General features: G+C 34.9%; 4 protein-coding genes across 5 annotated transcripts; 3 read left to right on the forward strand and 1 right to left on the reverse strand.

Annotated features, from left to right (window-relative positions):
* Window positions 1-169: 169 nt before the first annotated feature.
* LOC145608253 (cleavage and polyadenylation specificity factor subunit 2-like) lies at window positions 170-9,514 on the reverse strand. Its single transcript, XM_081663864.1, has 18 exons — window positions 9,306-9,514; window positions 7,874-8,042; window positions 7,220-7,316; window positions 6,708-6,834; window positions 6,494-6,609; window positions 5,922-6,016; window positions 5,684-5,835; window positions 5,374-5,431; window positions 5,187-5,294; window positions 4,587-4,836; window positions 3,762-3,937; window positions 3,457-3,549; window positions 2,806-2,904; window positions 2,138-2,269; window positions 2,008-2,052; window positions 766-933; window positions 608-682; window positions 170-519 (listed from the first exon to the last, which is right to left on the reverse strand). Exons 1-18 carry the CDS (start codon window positions 9,452-9,454, stop codon window positions 418-420), a joined length of 2,211 nt encoding a protein of 736 aa, XP_081519990.1. The 5' UTR covers window positions 9,455-9,514; the 3' UTR covers window positions 170-417.
* An 852-nt stretch (window positions 9,515-10,366) lies between these two features.
* LOC145606638 ((+)-borneol dehydrogenase 2-like) lies at window positions 10,367-12,412 on the forward strand. Its single transcript, XM_081662446.1, has 2 exons — window positions 10,367-10,519; window positions 11,333-12,412. Exons 1-2 carry the CDS (start codon window positions 10,473-10,475, stop codon window positions 12,129-12,131), a joined length of 846 nt encoding a protein of 281 aa, XP_081518572.1. The 5' UTR covers window positions 10,367-10,472; the 3' UTR covers window positions 12,132-12,412.
* LOC145606637 ((+)-borneol dehydrogenase 2-like) lies at window positions 11,979-15,365 on the forward strand. Its single transcript, XM_081662445.1, has 3 exons — window positions 11,979-12,117; window positions 12,930-13,022; window positions 14,436-15,365. Exons 2-3 carry the CDS (start codon window positions 12,973-12,975, stop codon window positions 15,232-15,234), a joined length of 849 nt encoding a protein of 282 aa, XP_081518571.1. The 5' UTR covers window positions 11,979-12,117; window positions 12,930-12,972; the 3' UTR covers window positions 15,235-15,365.
* Window positions 15,366-16,353: 988 nt separating this feature from the next.
* On the forward strand, window positions 16,354-18,549 carry LOC145609054 (uncharacterized). 2 transcript variants are annotated; one of them, XM_081664625.1, is made up of 6 exons: window positions 16,354-16,481; window positions 16,626-16,715; window positions 16,825-16,893; window positions 17,666-17,753; window positions 17,872-18,073; window positions 18,231-18,549. In XM_081664625.1, the coding sequence occupies exons 2-6, from the start codon at window positions 16,645-16,647 to the stop codon at window positions 18,347-18,349; spliced, it is 549 nt and encodes a 182-aa protein (XP_081520751.1). In that variant the 5' UTR covers window positions 16,354-16,481; window positions 16,626-16,644; the 3' UTR covers window positions 18,350-18,549. The 2 variants fall into 2 exon arrangements, with proteins under 2 accessions (XP_081520751.1, XP_081520752.1); XM_081664626.1 differs by having other exon boundaries at window positions 16,418-16,546.
* The last annotated feature ends 983 nt before the right edge of the window (window positions 18,550-19,532 follow it).

Raw genomic sequence — 19,532 nt, forward strand, 5'->3', positions numbered from 1 at the left:
ATATAAGCTGTGTGTAGAAAAAAGTGTAGCTTCAAAAGGATGGGTATAAATTTAAAAGGTTCTTGTATAGTTGTAGAAACTATACAAAGCTAACTAAGATTTACTATAATTATTGAAACCTTGGTCAATCAACTCAATTTCAATTACCTAAATAATTTCAACACCTCTCTAAAGTAATACTCTGTTATAGATGCCAAACTTGACCAACAAATTCGTTGAACTAGCTGTAATTACATGTCAAACACACCTCAGACCCTTAAGAGCAAGGAATCTGAAATTTAACAGTTTGCTTTGTAATGCTCTGATACAACATGATATTAGTTATATTACACAGTACAAAATAATTCGTTCCGCAGAAGGTAAGGAAATAAAAATAACTACGGAGTATAAGTTCCGACTAAGTGTACATTGGCACACTTAGAGCAAATAGAACTGAGAATAAAGATAATCCCTAATCTTATAGTATTCCTCTGATAGAGGGCCTTCGATGACAATTTGCTGACTCCCGGCTACACCACCCTACATCATAGATTAAATGAAAAAGATCAGCTTACATGGTCACCCAGAAGATACTAAAGCCATGTTTGATGGTAAAATGAGAACTAACCTTTTGGGTAGGGTCTCCAACTTTACGCAAGGTAACAAACTCTCCACACCGCAAGGCTCCCCCTGAAAATTCTGCCTGAAAATTGAGTAGATTCTTGTAAGACTTACATAGTTACATGTCAATCAAAATCCACAAAGTTAGTCATGAGAGAACATTACCTGGATGCCTTTACTAGCTAAAAACTGTTTGAAATCTGCCATTTTAATGTCACCAACCAGAACTGATTTGTGAGTTGGAGCTTGATTTGACAGAGGGAGCAATGAAAGTGTCCCACCTTCAGTTTGGCCAACTTCAGAATCAATCCAAGCAATTTCATAATCTCCAAGCTGCCAGATTTGGTATAAGCACATAACCAGAGCAAAAGGACATAGAAGATGAATGAGAAAAGTCAATGTTAATGCTAGTATTAGTAGTATACTTTTTTCCGTTAAACTTTAGTCGACAAATATTTTTAGGTTGCCAAGATTCTCTTCAATACCAATAAATTATAAAAGCTTAAATGGAAAATATTAAACAAGATTCCATATAGATACGTTTTATTTTTTCCAAAGTAAAATCACAAAAGGAAATCAAAGTAAAGCTATGTGAATAGTATCCATAGTCAAAATGTGTCAAATAATGTGAAACGGAGAAGTATGACAAAATGAAACTATACACAAGAGCTTTACGGAATATACTAATATACACTTGGTCATATTACCAACGATTGATGCTATGCTTTAAAAGAGTAAAGGCCAAATTAACACCCTACAAGCCCACCCCCCCTCTCCTGGAAGCTGGATAAGTGGCCCAGAAGGTACAACCCATATGGAAGAGAGAAAGGGATCTCACCCCAGGCAACAACAATCACAGTATTCAACCATGAAGTTGAGGATAATGCCAAAACAAACACACACACACACACACACACAAAGCTCCTACTTAATTCTCATGATGGCATATATGCTACTTTCTAAATATAGTAATGTAAACGTTCAACTTGCCCATTTTAGATATTACCCTTAATGATACCTCCTAGATTATTATTTTCAAGGCAAGATCATCTTGTACATGAGATGGGGATGTACAACTCTGATGAAAAACAAAACTTATGATATTCCAACTCAATTCTTACGCAATGACATCCAGTAATTGCCTACCATTTAGAAACAGAGGCAATAATAGATAACAGTGATGGATATTGCTAAAGCTAGATAACTTGAACAGCATTCCTAGAGTCTGACACTAATTCAAGACACCAAGCCTATATTCTGAATATTCCAAAATAGAGAGGATAGACAATTGAGTTATGCATTATATATTGAGATTTGGTGAAAAGATAATAGAGCCAACGTAAAGTAAAAGCAATCCATGCCCATCTCACAGTTTAACATCAATCATGTGATACTTCAACGACTTACTTTCTTAAACAGAACATTGCTCATCAACTTTTCCGAGAGTTGCACCTGCGGAGAGAACAGATGTTCAAATAAAAATGCCTATCTACTATCACATGAAGATCTTTACAAAACTACGTCCTGCAGTCTGTACCTTGTAAGCGCAAAGATCAGAAGTGACATCAATTGTTTCTTCAATTTGAGGGGCATAAACATGTGGACAAACATTCTTAGAGCAATGTTGCTTCAAGTGCTCGGTAGCCTCAGCTGATCCATGCACCAAAACCTGAAAGAAAAAAGGGAAAAAAATAGGGCTATTTCAATTTCCGAAACAAAGGAATCTGGAGCAGGGGAGAGGAACATGATAATAATAACAATGCCTAGGATCTTGTTATTAATCTTGTTAGTATCATGCCTAGGATCTTGCTATTATGTTTATGCTTTATTGTTAACATGGTTGTGATGATTGTTATAATTATTATTATTATTATTTTCATGTTGCTTGATATTATATTTGTTGTTATTGTTTGATCACGCCTTTTATGCAGGTTTAAAGGAAATTTGTACTTGAAATCACGCTTAATAAGATAATTAATAATTTGGTTTAGGCTATTATGATTTTAATTCAAGTGATAGCCAATAATAGTTTTATTAGTGCATTAATATTCAACCAACGCCTTTTATTTGTGCATTAATATTCAACCAACATATAATGCAGGCTATGTGCCATCATTCTAACATACACATCACATATGTACAGTTTAAGACATACAAGTAATTAAAATAGAGATTTACAATTAAGGTAATAAAAATCATTCTTACAAGCTTTAGAGGAGCCACATGAGCAAGAATTGACTTAATCGATCGGCCATCAGAGCGGCCCTCATAATCCATGTAGACCAGTGAACACTTCACTTGCACCTGAAACATTACGAATAGTATCAACATTAACTACAATTCTGAAAGCACAGAGATCAGTGAAATAAACACAGCCATTCACAAAGTGCAAGTAACTCCTGCTATGGTTACGTTTGCATGCAATGTTCACTTTCCTCTCTGTTTTATCTCAGGTTGAGGTTTAAGAGTAAGCCAATAAATTTGCCTCTGTATGGCCCCAAACTACTTCAAAGAAAGCCAAAGCATATACCAGCAACTGTAGCAACCAAATATGCCAATTATGGAAACATAGACCAAAAGGTGAAATGCACAACTGAATCAAACAAAACAGAGTTTGCACCGATGTCAAATGAGATACAAAATTGATTCAACCTCGAATACTTTGTCCTGAAGTGATTGGGTAAAAAGTATCCTGAATATAAGCACCTTATCAAGGTCTTAGAACAATTATTGAAAAGCTAACAAGACTAATAATTGTGTACCAGTAGGTGGAAAAGAAAATATACAAAAGTTAGGTCTTGTCCACATTGAATGAATCCACGAGTTGAGCAAGGAGGAAAATTAAAAGAAACTTACGGTCAATTCAGTGGATACAACTTTGGAAGGAGTAGTATCAAGCATAAGGCCAGCTGAGCCTTCGTCAAGTTTTCCATTGAGATCTCCACCACCCTGCACAAAAAACACAGTGTGGCAAATTTATTATCAACTTAATATGACATGATTCTTGCAGCTGAGATCAAGAGAAAAAGGTAAATGGTCGTTGGTTATGAATTTCTATAAGAACAAGTGAACAACAATGCCACAAATATAGAACAACAAACCAGCAACCATTTGATACAACAAATAGATCCAATAACAGTACTTTGATTAGCAAACTCAACCTGTAAGAAATCCATATTATCTTCCTTGATCATATAATCATCAGGATTGATGACTTCACCAAAATCATCCCATGCAGCAGAATTTTCAAAAAAGGGAAACATAGGGGCTACACTAGTTGAAGGTGAAACGAATCCATCGATCAAAATGTCTTTATGCCCACCAACAGATGTTCCACCTGAGCAAAGGTACCAACAAGTTAGAATCAACCCAATATTAAACAATTGCAAATAGATTGACCCCCCCCCCCCCCCCATCTTCCCCAACAATTAGGCCGAGAAAGATGCAATGTGCAAACTTTGTCATGACAAATCTAATAATGAACATAGTTAATCTCAAAAGAGGGAGTATGGGACAGAAGCCTTCATTTCTCAAGGGAAGAAAAGATGAAAATGGCTTTAGGTATAGAATTATGTCCCTTCATATATTTAAATATACCGAGTGCTATTACCTTCAATTCTTCAAACAACGTCAAAATTAAATATAAAACGCAGCTTAAAGGACACAAGTACTATAAGAAAATATTAATGCAGCGAGCATGTCAACTACACATGTGAGTCCAACAAATGACTGCAAGCATAACTGATAAAACATGCATAACCCTCCCTAAGAAAATGAATCAATAAGTTTGCCACAATAGTTGATTGAAAAGGTCTGGCAACTCTAATGACATAAAGTCAGTGACCTTATTGTAATAAAGTGATTTAGTAAAAGTTCCACAACATCACAGAACAATTTCACAGATTCGTCATCAATATTGCCTTATTTTATACTCTCTGAGGAAATTGATAGCGTATCCGATGTCATCACATAAAAATTTGACATACCATCTGATGGGCCATGTATCTCACGAGTATCAATCACCATTGGATCACCCAAATTAGGATCAGATCCATGTGATATCTTCACTTCTTCCTCTTTGATTTGACTGGCTTTTAAAGCTTCTTCCTTTTTCCGGTTTTGCTCTTCTTCATATGCTGCTAACTCCTCTCCTACCAAAGGCACTCTATTTGACAATGTAACTTTTACAGCTTTTGGAGGGGGATCTGCCTGCAGCATTCGAGCTAATGTGCCAAACTGCATACCAAAAAAAAAAAAAAAAAAACAAAACTCAGCATGCAGGGGCAGTCATAAGATATTGTTACTCCGTATGTCTGAAACTATTTCAAATGCCAGACAAAAATCAGTCAAAAATCAATATTTATATGTATATATAAATTCTTGATCTAGAACATTAAAGGGAAGCAAATAAATTGGTTCATTATCTCCAAACTCGCAAGGTAGAAGGGCTCATCCTAGAGCTTGCAAAAATAAGAAAGTAAGAATACAAGGGAATTTAACGGTAAAAAATGCTTAGCAAGAAATTTCAAGCAACTTCAGCATTATTGTTTAGCAATGTCATAATATCAGACAAAACAAAAGATTACCTGCCCTCTTTCTGTGAAAAGAACAAGATTCTTGGGATCAGTAGCCCACTCAGCAAATATGTCATGAGAGAAACCTGCTTCAAGACTGGCCATTGATGCCAGAACAATCTGCACAATGGGAACAATTTATTGGATACAAATATGAAAAGTGATAAACGAATAAATAAAAACTTTGCATATAACCTACCTTTGGACCTTCAGGAACTTTCTCCAGTTCACCCTTATTGATCAAAAGCGAGACGTGCCTTCAAGTGTTTGTAGAAATGCCTAGTAAGCGATTATCCATACATAAATAATTTTTATTTTAACTCAGGCCAACTACAGACTTGAGATTTTGAAAATAAAAGAAATCAGAGATAGCAGTTAAAGAAAATCAATACATCCTTGAAAAAAAATTGGTATGCTTCATTAGCAGATCATATGCAAAAAAATTATATTGATGATGCCCATAAGAATATACAAATATGAGTAGCATAAAGGAAAGCAAAACTACATACCTCAGAAGAAAAGCATTATCACGTGTGTGTTCAAAGGATTTTGCTATTGAATCATTCATCCACTCCAAAAAACTTTTCACATAGTCTATTGTACTTGAGGAAACATAAGTGAGAAAGAAGATTGGAAAAGTCAAATGGTGCTGTGCCCAGTGCTGCAGTTTCCAATACGATCATAGCATCAGTTACTTGACGGATGACATCAATCCATATAGGAAAGGACTACAACATTTGGAAATACCTGTTCCAGTATCAAAAGAAGTTCCAGTACTCGCCCAGCAGTATCGACCGGAAGTAACACCTTTCCGTCAGCTCTGAGTGTTTTCACTATAACATCTACACAAGTGAAGTGGGAAAACTAAGAAATTATCTCAGCATTATGAAATATTAGTATTATGATTTGTTACATGCATGAGGGAATGTATAAAGACTACGAATTGTTTAATAGCAAAGTCTCAAAGAAACCTAACAACATGGAGAGGAAGAAAGAGCTTATATATGATATAACATTCAGTAATGCCAAAAAAAAATACTTGTAAAAAACACACTGTTCTTTGCACTATTAGGAGTTTGCAACTTGTTAATGAGGAAATATGCAGACCATCAGTGGTCCTAACTCCTAATTATAATCACTCCAAGGAAGCTTAGTAATTTGATTCACTACCCTTGTCTATGGCGGTGCAATCCAATATTGAAGAAATATATATAAACTTGTATTTGTATTTGTATGTATGCACGTATGCATGTACATTACATCACATATATGCAAAGAGAAGTAAATGAGGCAAAAGGGGGATAAAGAAAGAAATCAACCTAAGAATTCATGATCCCTTTGGCGTCTTGGAGGTTGATTGTTCAACGCATTGTAAGCATCTGTTATTAGCACAGCTGGGCGAACAAATGATTCAAGAACTGTTCCATTTAAATGCCTGATATCCAGTTGATAAGTCAATAGCCTTATTATAAGCAGATTCCACAACCAAGCAGTAAAACATATTCAGATGAAGCTCAACAACAGACAGCAAACCTTTCCTTGCGATGATTAAAGTCTACAGCATAAATAACATCCTCCCCATCCTTGGTTATCTTCCACACAGTACCTCCAAGTAGATGCCCAGACACATGTGGAGCAATAACAATTCCTTCACCTTTGTCTATAATGAAGAGCAATATCAAAATCAAAACCAAATGAGCCATACAAGATTACATCTAAAAAATATTGATAGATCATTTTCAACTCTTCTGATTCATCATTGACTTGTAAAACTAGATAGTTTGCACCCATAATAAATAACAGGTAAAGTAGAATTTAATAGCCAATAATGAGCCAAAAGCTATTATAGTTGGTCAAAAAGTAAATTTAACCAAGGAGATGTAGGTGAATCAATTTTCATAACCAGTTAGCCACCAACATCATAGTCTCATATGCCAAGTTCACAAGCTAGTACAGTCTCAGAAATTTATCTCCAACTTCACTGATTTATCATCATAAATTTATCTACTTTGTGATCTGAAAAGATGCACAGATATGGCACTAACCAGACAGATGATGATTCTGGGAATAAGTTAGTCGTGTCACATTCTGGAAAGCAGCATCAATGTCATCCAGTGTAAACAAGTCAAAATCTGACACTTGCTGCAGATGATCAAGAAGAATTAGCAATTGCATATGGCACAGTTGGATAAGATTGCAAATTTAGATAGCAGATATCACATTAACAGCATGTTGATCTGTTTTCAGTCAAAGTTTCAACAAGAAACATAAGGTGTACTATTGTAGTATTAAGTTTCATAAAAATAAAAATAAAAAAAACAACTATTCATTCTATTACTTCGCTTATCATCTACAGCCTTCTATCAACACCAAGTAAATTTGTTTTTATTTTCTACTCCAGCAGAAAAGCATAGACAAAGATGTATGCTAGCTCTAGTAAGTCATTAAAAAAAAAACAGTATTTGCTAAAGTTTGGTCATGATGCTGAATTTGTTTCATCATTCAATTGCGTAAAATTAAATCAATCAATAGTTTGGAAACTCATAACAGGGGTTCCTCAGAAGACACAAGCTCAATACACTCAACTTTAAGATTGATCAAATATGTACTGCTTTTAAGAGATTGCAAGAGTAAATGAGATATATAGAGCACACAAATCTCAAAGACTTAACTTGGCTAAAAGATAGATAGCAATTTACCTTGCGTGAAAGATAGTGATCATACATAGTCAGAAGACCTAGTCTGTAGACTGGTTCTGTTGCATAAACTGGTGCGGAGAGCCCAAACTGCTTCATTGCATATGGCAAAGCACCAAGATGCAGTGTATCAGGGTATGATAGGAGAACAGCATCTACAGTAGAAGCTACCCTGCATTTCACACAAGGAATGATAAATTTGTTGAATGGGATGCTCTAGTGCTTTGTCTGTGATCAATATTACGTGATGAAAATAATTATTTTGCCTAGTTCTGAGCCTCTACTGACCAGATTATCCCCCTTTCCTCAACCCATGATTTCACACCCCAAAAAAAGGAGGAAAAAATAATTATTTTAAAAGAGTTGCAACAGACATATAGTAGTACAAGAAAAGCATCCATAATGACATGATTACTGATGCATTTAGCCACAAAGATTATCATTTATACAATCCTTCTGATGCTATGTTAATCCCTTGGCAGATCTTAACTCAGATGAATATATTTTACTCACGCTTAAATCAGATCCATAATAATTATAACTAATGCTCGGATGCTCAACTACGTTTTTAAAGTTTAATCCAGAGCTATCATCAAGCTCGAGCCTAGTAAAAAGAGGTTTATAAGATTGTAAGCAAACAGAGGTGGATCGAGAGGCTTTACTGAAAAACAATCCGCTACATGTAAAAATTATAGCCATATCTACCCCCTCACAATCAAGGCTAAGTGCAAATCTCCAAAATACTTTATACTCCGTAATTAAATTTTTAAGCATCTCAATTGCCCAATCACAGCCTCTACGATTATTGGTAGAAAGCAACCACTTCATTTTGCATCCCAAAATACTACATAAATTATACCAAATGCTTTCATTTGTGTAGAGGGGTTCATAGCTTCATACCAATGTGCTCCAAACAAAAATGTCAATACCCAACATTTCATAATCACCAAGGGCATCCCCAAATATTAAAGTACCAAACCTAAAAACTACTCCGACGAGTCATTATCACAGATACATTTCAAAGGAACAATATTAACATATAAACCCCAAAACCCACAAATCATAAACCTTTTATACAACGAAAGAATAACCCTTTATTGAATTGATTTCCTGATCAATTACATGAATTACATTAATCCATTCTTTCACTCCAAATTATAGCACAAATTAAATTTATTTCTCCATCTAGCACAACCCCACTAACACCAAGACCTTTAAGCAAACAACACGGCATTCAAACCGTTTTAAAGACCCTAAATGGGTTAAGTAAATTCAACTCAATTCACAAGCATAAATAATTTCTGAAACTAATTAAAAATACAGAAACCAATCAACATAATATCATGAAACTATGTTTTAGCTACAAAATTAATACAGATAGAAATTACAGAATAGAGTAAAGCAAAATTGAAAGGAAAGAAGAGGGACACAAAACCTAGAGAGGGGTAGAAGAAGGGAGGGGTCAAAATGGTCATTCCAACCGCAATCAATGAGGAAGTTGAAGCCATCAATGGAGACCAAATACGAAAGTGGGTTTTCGTTGTATACACCGCACAAAGGTGTTACCTGCACCGATGTCCCCATTTTTCTCTCTCCTCTTTGGTGAACAAGACTGTTTGTGTGTTAAGGGAGAAGAACTGAAGAGAGGACTCGGAGGAGGGAAGTTTTTGCGTTTTCAGAATTTCAGGAGAGTATTTGAGAGGGTTTTAGCAAGACCATGAACGACGTCGTTTTGTAATTTTTTGTTTTTTCAAAAAAAAAATTCTAAAAAAATGACCCGAGTTGAATCGAATAAAACTAAATCATTAAAATCTTAAAATTATATGAAATATGGAGTATTACTACATTTAATCAATTTAGACATTGAAAATGAGATTGGTGGATCGAATAACCAGTTTACAAAATGTAAAGCTACACCACCTAGCTCATAAATTTAAAGCTGAGTTTAGATTGGGAAAACCCAATACAAAATTTGATACATAGTACCAAAAATTGACACGCTTTTAAAAGTCCAAACTCCAAATAAGTTCATATACGAAGTACTAATCATCTTATCTACTATGTAATGTCTTCATGGACCATATAAGGAAAAGGTGTGCGGTGTGTGCCACACACCCACATTAGGATTGTTTGCCAAAATCAGTACTTTAATGGACTATAAGACTACTTATAGTAAAATTAGTTACTTTTAATAGTTGGTTTAACAAATTAGATCAAGTCTAGCTTAATTATGTCCAATTGAACAAGCTTTCATCTCAATCTAATTTTAAAATTTATGGTTTGTTCTATTCACTTTATTTTCACTTAATAGATTAAATTGACACTTGTACTATTGTACATTTTAGTTATAAATCAAATTGAACTTGTGTAACTTATATTGACCTTAAATTCGATTTCAAATGACACCTTCGCACAACATATATATTTCGGGTGGAAAATAACTCAAGGTGATTGATGACCAAAACACAACCTTATATTAAGTCAATTACAAATGAGACCTTGGTACAACATGTATATTTTTGGTGGAAAATAACTAAGTAATGGATTATATAAAGATAGGTGGAGAGATAGAGAGAGGAGAGATAAAGATAGCTCAAAACTAATGGCAGCAATTAGTAGCTGTATTAATCCTCCATCTCCAACCCAAAGGTAATTAATCACATCAGACTTTTGTTTTAGCTTAATTCTATGATCACTAGTTTGCTCTAGATTAGCTGCAACTTCTGTATCTTAATTGCTTCTGTATATAATTGTCTAATTGATATTTAGTCTTGTATCTTCCCATCCTAGAGGAGTTTTTCTTAGTTTCTACATATTTCAAACATTGTATACTCTCTGTACTCAGTTATTTGTCGCATTTTTGAACTAGTCATGATTCAGATCGTATGTTAAATGGTATTTATATAGTTCAAACTAATTACGTGCGTGACTGGTAGATTTGGACAAAGGAAGGTAGTAATGAAATTCTACAAGTTAATGTAGATTCTGGGGCTTAGCGGCCTTTTACCCTGATGACTGTAGCCATGTTAAATACTGCATTATGAGGAATTGTGTCCTTCCCTGACATCCATATTCTAATTCCTTGTGAGTAGCATTTTCCTTGCTGAACTTCCTGATCTCATAGCCAGATTATTGTAGTCTGACAAAATGAAATGATCCTGTAATCTGAACTTCCGGATTTTCAGTACTTGTTCTAGAAAAATGGTAAAGAATTTATCTGATGTTCCTGTAGTCTAAACTTCCTGCTCTCCTAGCAAAAAAGGACTAGTCTGAAGAAATGTTATAGGTTGATCTGTTCACATAAGCCTGTAGTCTGAACTTTCTGCTGTCCTGAAAATAATCTGTAATACCTCGTAAGTGGCTGGTTAGCTGCAGGGTAACAAATTAATTTTCCCTGATGCATTTATTTTGTTACCTGAATTGTTTCACTGTATGTGCAAATATGCATTCATATATATTCAGGTTATTGGGGAAAGTAGCACTCGTAACTGGAGGAGCTGCAGGATTAGGAGAGAGCATAGTGCGCACACTCCACAAGCATGGAGCAAAAGTATGTTTAGTAGATATAAGTGATGAAGCTGGCCAACGCGTCTGTGATTCTCTTGGTGATGACTCGAACATATGTTTCTTCCACTGTGATGTTACCAATGAGGATGATGTTAGACGAGCTGTGGATTTTACAGTAGAAAAGTTTGGCACTCTCGATATAATGGTGAACAATGCAGGGCTCTCAGATCCTCCTTTCAAGGACATCCGTGAGATAGATCGTGCTGATGTAGAGAAGGTGTTGGATGTAAATGTGAAGGGTGTATTTTTTGGGATGAAGCATGCTGCTAGAGTTATGATCCCATTAAAGAAAGGTTCCATAATTTCACTATGTAGTGTTGCTGCAGTCGTAGGAGGGCTAAGCCCTCATGCATATGCAGCATCCAAACACGCTGTCTTAGGCCTAACAAAGAATGTAGCAGCCGAGCTAGGAAAGCATGGGATAAGGGTTAATTGTGTTTCTCCCTATGCAGTTCCAACAAACTTGGCCTTGGCTCATGTGCCTGAGGAAGAGAGGGATGGTAATGCAGATGCTGATTTCCGGAGATTCGTTGCAAGGGAAGCAAATCTGCAAGGGGTGGAGTTGACAGCAGACGATGTGGCTAATGCTGTGCTTTTCTTGGCAAGCGATGAGGCAAGGTATATAAGTGCAGATAATCTTGTGATTGATGGAGGATTTGCATCAGTTAATCATTCTTTAGGTAACTTTAAATGACAAGTTTCTGTTCTCTAGTCGATGATGACAAAGATCTGCTCCTTGCAACACAATGCATTTGTATCTAAATCATCTTTAAACTACAAGCATATAATTTGACAACTTTAAGGTTGAATTTTATCAACCTGCAAATAAGTAAATTGTTGTTGTATCATTCTCAACTTAATGAATCTGTTTCGAAACATTAAGTTTATATTATTCACATACTCAAGTTTAACCTATGTTGGTGCTTTATATAAGATTATAAATATTTAAGTGAGTTTTTATTATAATTGTCTCAATATATAGTTTCCGACTATCAATTTGTTAGCAAACTCTCCTAGTTCCCAGCTCCAACTACTTTAATACTTCGTAGTAATCAAACATAGTATTTGTATTAATTAAACCTCTGTATTAACATATGTGGCGGACAAAATGAGCCACTTATTTTGTAATTAATAGATATCAATCATATCATAGATTATTATTTTTTTTTTGGTGCAAATATCATAGATTATTATGAGTACTCTTTTCTATCCGATCCCATTAATGCATCAAAAGAAAATAATTTAAATCAACTAATAACGACTTTTACGAGGTTTCTTTCAACTGTTAACAATTACCAGTACAAATTGCAATATCTAGCACCAGAAAAAAAACTTTTTAAAAAGAAAAATAAAGATAAATAAAAACAGGCAGTGACCCACCCACATTGGCCACATGTACAACATGCTGTCATGTGTTTTATTTTTTTTGTTTTTTGTACTTAATAAATTCTGTATTCTACTCCAAACACTTGCATACAACAACAACTCAAAGTCTCAAAGAAGAAGAACAAGAAGAATAAGCTTTAGAATAATCAATGGAAACTTCAAACACCAACTCTTTGAATTCTCAACCTTCATTTCAAAGGTTTGTTCTTTATCAATTTCTGCTTTTTATTACCTTTATTTTTATCATTTTTTTTTATTACTTACTGCTAATTTGCTTGATTTGATCTGGGTTTAATGATTGGATTTTGAATGTTATATCTACTTGTATCTAATGCACAAATTTTCTGGGTTCTTAATCTTAATTCATTTGATTATTTTGATACCTTAATGCTGGTTTTGATCATTTGAAGAATTTTTCTTTTTTTTTTTAAATAAAATTATTTATTAAGGTGGAATATATTTCAGTTGGAATTGTGGGCCAGATAATTCACAATGTTAGGTGGACTGATGTTTGCTAAAAAGCAACATCATTGGATAATAGTATGCTTTTGATTAATCTTTAATTAATTTAAACTAGAGTTCAATCCAAATAGAGCTGATCAGGGCCGGGTTGGACCAAATTCGGGCTTTGCTTTGGGCCGGTTTTTCATTTGAAAGAAAATCACACTGTTTTTAGATTATGAGCAACTTTGGGCCGGGTTTACGGGCCAGAATGTATCCAGTCCAAGTCGGGCTTTCAGCCCGATTTTAATCACATCTGAATTAAAGTAGGTTTTGCTGTTGTTGTTGACTTGCTGTTGCTAAATTGATGTTATTTGTATGCGATAAGAGCTAATCATGGTGATTGTAATCAGTGTTTAAGGGATTGGATGATTCTTGCATTCTTGTTTGTTCTTCTTAGTGTGAAGTGAAATTGTATCAAATTGGGTTTAAGATCAAATAATTAATAGTCATGTTGATAATGTAATTTGAACTATGAGTAAATAATTAATAAATTAATAGTCATGTTAATAATGTAATTTGAACCGGAAATCTGCATATAATGTATTTGGTTCAGTCTAAGCATATACTCGTACAAATAAGTCATTGTTAATGGTTATTATAGCTAGTCAGCTACACAATAGAGAAATGACGTTTAATTAGTGACTGGGATGTTTATTTTGGCTATGAAGGTTGCATATGACTTTTAGATGATACTCCGTAGTATATCCATTAGTTTCATCAACATGTAACAGGGGTCTGTTAGAAGTGCTTCATGGCCTGATACTGCTTATAATGTGTAATAACACTTTAGCCTTTATGTAGTGGTAGCTACGAAGTGAACCAGCATACTCGTATTAGAGTAAGAATGACGATCATTAATAGTTTCCACCATTTAGTAGCAAGCCTTAGTAATATAATGATGAGAATAATAAACTTGTACTCCGTCATACATAGCATGTCATAGTGTGTAGGACTCTCTATTTGCTTACTAAAAATTGGTTTTTACTCGAGTTTAAAGTATGTGAAACAGAAAAGATCTAGTACCTTATAAGATATGATCTTGACATGGTTGTACATTCTTGTATTCTAACCTGTTTCATACTATGTCACTCTTGTGTTTGATCTCCAGGTTATCAGGAAAAGTGGCCTTGGTAACCGGAGGAGCCAATGGAATAGGAGAGAGCATTGTGCGTTTATTCCACAATAATGGTGCAAAAGTATGTTTTGTAGATATAAATGATGATGATGGCCAACGCCTCTTTGATTCTCTTGGTGGTGACTCGAACATCTGTTTCACCCATTGTGATGTTAGCAAAGAAGATGATGTCCGGCATGCTGTTGACTTTACAGTTGAAAAGTTTGGTGCTCTTGATATTATGGTGAACAATGCAGGGATTTCGGGTCCTCCTTGCAGTGACATTCGTAATGTAGACCTATCTGATTTTGAGAGGACATTCAACATAAATGTGAAGGGTGTGTTTCTAGGGATGAAGCATGCTGCTCGAGTAATGATCCCATCTACAAAAGGATCCATTATTTCAATCTCTAGTGTTTCAAGCATTGTAGCAGGTTGTGGTCCACATGCTTACACAGGGTCTAAACATGCTGTTTTGGGACTAACAAAGAGTGTGGCAGCTGAACTAGGACTGCATGGGATACGAGTAAACTGTGTTTCTCCCTACGCGATTCCAACAAACTTGTCCGTGGCTCATTTGCCTGAGGATGAGAGGACCGAAGATGTTTTTGCTGGTGTCCGTGCCTTCAGTGCAAAAAACGCCAATTTGAAAGGGGTGGAGCTGACAGTTGATGATGTTGCTAATTGTGTGCTTTTTTTGGCAAGCGACGAGGCAAAGTATGTAAGTGGGGATAATCTTGTGGTTGATGGAGGGTTCACAGTTGTGAATCACTCCTTTAAAGTTTTCAGATGATTTACGTGGATTGGTATATGAATTGATTATTCAAATGGTGATTATGAAATTGGAGTAATTGTATTTTGAGTTTCCAACCTCTGTTTAAATGCTTTAATTTATGTCGATCATGAAACATTGCTTATATTGGACTATTGGAGTGATGCACAATTATAGAGCTTGGTCTTGTAATAATGTAATTGATTGTATTTCAGTTGAAATTTGAAGCCCACGTATCGTTGTTGGGTTTCAGATACTGGTGCTTCTAATGAAATAATGAACAGAGTGTACAGTTCCTTACTTCCTTATCACTATTCACACACCTCTCTTTGATCGTGCTTTGTGATTTATGCGTAATGAAAAATATAATCATGTGAGATCTTATTAAATTTGTCGTGGGATACATTTTCAAAATGTCAACTTTTTATAACTTTTGCTTTTCGGTAATTAAAGATATTAAGGATTGAAGTTGTGCATTGACAAACGTGACTAAAGAAACGTATTAACTAAAAAGAAACGCGAAATGTATGCCCAAATCACTCATCGATCGGTGTAATTAATATTTATTTTTAATTTTAGTTAGCTTATACAACGTCCCGTGACACTCGTAAGCTATTGCCAATAAAAAATACGGAGTACGAAGTATATATACTCCTGTACTCCGCGGTTATAGATTAAAATCACTTTTGTATACACCCGGTTTTCAGTAATTTAGGATCTGTTCTCATTGACTGAACTCAGCTGAACTAAATTGAACTGAATAGTTTATAAGAGAAGGAAATTAGGAGTTGAGCTGAACTGAACTGAACTAAACTATACTGAACTGAGTTGAACTGAACTTCAACGTAAAAGAACAAGGCCTTACTGTACATCGAGTTCACTTTTGTCAAATTTAGTGTCACTTTTGTCAAATTTAGTATCACTTTTGTCAAATTTATCAATGAAGCATATATAACTCTTATATATATCAGAGTAACTTTTGCGCCTTTCATTGTCACTTTATAACGGATGCCGTTTTATTTAAAAGTTCGTGTACATTTGATGGCATAAATGAAAGGTTGACAAATAATCCAGCCCAATTTCGGAGCCCATATTGTAAGAACTACTCGTAAGAAATACTGGTATAACCGTACAAGGCACCACGAACCGACTTACGGACATTATATATACCGTATGTATTGTATTATTCAGGGTATCTGGAAGATTTTTTTTTTATTGAGGGAAATCTGGAAGATTAGTTAGGGTTAAAACTTGGAAAGGAATTTTGGGTATGTCGATTTTCTTCAAATTGTTTCTTTGAATTCTCTTCAATTTTCAGTATCTCAATTGAATGGTGTGTGTTATTTTGATATACTTTTTAGGGTTTTTGATTTTGAATTAACTGTTGATCAATCTATCTCTTCCTACAACAGAATCAAGGAGACGCTGAGAATGAAGAGAGTTTCTGCACTTTCTGATTCGCAGGAAACAACTAAGAAATTCAAATCTTTGAATGAACAAGAGTAATTTATTTTCCTGCTTTTTAATTTTTGGAAAAATTTAGAACCATATATATATATATGAATTTGTCAATTAGATGATTAACACATTGAAATTGGTTGCAATTGTCAGAAATTCTGAGGACGACTACGATGCGTGGGGAGGTCCCCGGTCTCCAATTAGAGGGGAAATTGAATACACGTAGGTTTTCTGACCCGCAACTCCTTATTTGTTTTGTTGTTGTTTGATTTTGAAGAATTTCAATTGAGATTGAGAGAATTTAGGGTTTGGATGTTTATGAATTTAAAGAGAATTTATTAACAAATTGAGCAATTAATATGGTATCAATTGATGTATTCATCTTCTGTGTTGCAGTAATTTTGGGAATTCATAGTGTGCCATACTTGATTACTTGTCTCTATTTTAACATTCAACCCTCTTTGTTGTGAGAAATCTTGCAAATTGTTTAGTTTAGACTGAATTCATTATTGACTGTAACACAGACAATTAGTTATCCTTATTGGTTATGTTATCCAGCTCATCATAATAATTTTGCTAGCATTCTAGTTGTTGTGTTTTTTTGCATTTCACCATTCCGCCTTACCAAGATCAAGAACCGACCTTATAACTTGTAATTAGCCTACCCTCAATCTTTTTTATACACGAATACACCCCCCGACCATTGTAGTTGTTTGGCTATTCGTTTCACCATTCTGCCTTGTCACAAGCATTGATGTGCAAGTACAATATGTGGGTTTTTTTGGACTTGTACCTGTTTTTTCAATAACACAAATACTCAATCGACCTTGTAACTTGTAAATAGCTCCCTTTTCCCGTATAAAATTAGATATAATGAAGAAGATTTATTGTTTTTTTTTTTTTTTAATAATTTTGGAAACTAATGTTTAACTTGCGGAGTTGGATGCCACATATTAATACTTCTGCTCCTTTGTGTTCTTTCAAAAAAAAAAAGTTATCCAAAAAGAGACTTCACAGAGGAGCTTAAGCGTCAAAATGTTGAGGCTGCTGAACATGCTTTGGAATTCTACAATAAGAAATACGTATGTACTTGTATACTTTATTTACCAGAAGTATATCCTTTCTCTTTCTTTTCTGCTTAAAATCATGTTACTGTACATACACTCTTTAATTTCTGCACTTGCATTTTGTAATCTGCAGCGGAAAAACTATCAGCTTGTAGATGCCTTGGCTAGCAATGCGATGTTATGCAATGGAATTTGGGTCCACTGCAACTTCACTGCTAAGGAACAAAGGACTTCTGATGGCGATGAGGATTCTCCAACCAAGCTCTTCTTTGCCGAGCTTCGTGGTATCAAAGATCCACCGTATAATTCAGTAACTCATTGTCGAATCTTAAAAGGTAAAAAAAGACCCTAGCCTCCTGCTGCATTGCTTCTTGTAAGTTATTTCTAGTATGTGTGCTCTTTTAAGTAAGCCTCGCAAATAATTTATTGACAATCACAACTTCAGAATTTCTACCCTCAATTATTTACAGCCTCTTTTTGCTCCTCAAACAGGTAATGAATCTGCTGGATGTTCGTCATGCGAAACCATTAAGCATCCATCCCATGGATTTCTTTCTGAACGTATCTTTCGTCTCGGCTCTTTACATCCTCGCCCGCGTCGTGCTCGCTGAATTCTGCAGTCTCAACAACTGCTGCTTGTAATTGGCTTATGTAAATCTGATTCAACTCTCATGTTCTAAAATTATGTAGACATTGGTTGCATATTCTGACGTAATGTTTATGATCTCTAATGTCTTCTCAAAAGTTAAATGCTGGAAATTCAGTTTATTCCAATGGATTTTTTTTAAATAAGTATTTTATAATTCCTTGATTCCTATTGTACCATTTATGTATTCCCTCCATCCCCAAGTAAAGAAAACTTTACATTTTGGTTTTTGTTTTTCCTCCATCCATCCCCAAGCGTGGCACCTTGTTCGTGCTAAGGAGTCTATGTTGAGGAAGGTAATGAAGGCCAAATATAACCGTGATTTCCTTGATGCTTCTCAGTCACCTAATTGTAGCTCTTCAGTCCTCATGGAGGAGTATATGGGGATCTTAATCTTTGATAGATGAAGGGATAATTTGAAGAGCGGGGATTGGGTTCAACATCAACATATGGCACGACCCAAATGACCCATAAATTAAAAAAATAAATAAATAAAAGTCAATGTCATAACTCTTAAGTGTTTAATAATCAAACATTATGCAGAATTTCCCATGAATTACAAGGATAATAGTGGACTTAATGAAGAATTAATTCAACAATTTCATTGATAAGAGGTAATCTATCTCTTTCCATACAACAGGCGGTGTTTCTAAGAAGCTAAAACAAAAGCATTACTCGTGCCAAAAGTATCTTTACATTTACCAAGCCCTTAATCTGAATAATCGTATATACTCTGAAATGGATTCAAGTACTCGTAATCATACTTCAACTGAATGAACTTTTTCATTCAAATTTGGTAGTGAACCTTCCCACAGCTCTAGCAGCTCATTTCTGAGCCAAGAGATTACAATTATAGGACCTAATGTAGAAGGGACCTGCATCAACAAAAAACAGAATTTCAAATCAGAATCAAGTGCTAGTAAAAAGGCACATACATCGTATAAGTTGCCTTGAAGTATATACCCTAAAGTTCAAAAGTTTTCAACTTAGCGGCAGCAATCTTTTGTCTCCACAACAACCACTACTACTACACTCTTGAGTCTTCAAAAGTGATTTCACTGAATTGTGATAACTACCACATCTGTATATTCCTAGGTAAAGAGGAAATATGCAAAAGAGCAGTTTCATACTTTCATAGCATAGGTCAA

Source organism: Chenopodium album, chromosome 23 (assembly GCF_948465745.1).
Source record: "Chenopodium album chromosome 23, dcCheAlbu1.1, whole genome shotgun sequence".
NCBI classification, from domain to species: domain Eukaryota; kingdom Viridiplantae; phylum Streptophyta; class Magnoliopsida; order Caryophyllales; family Amaranthaceae; genus Chenopodium; species Chenopodium album.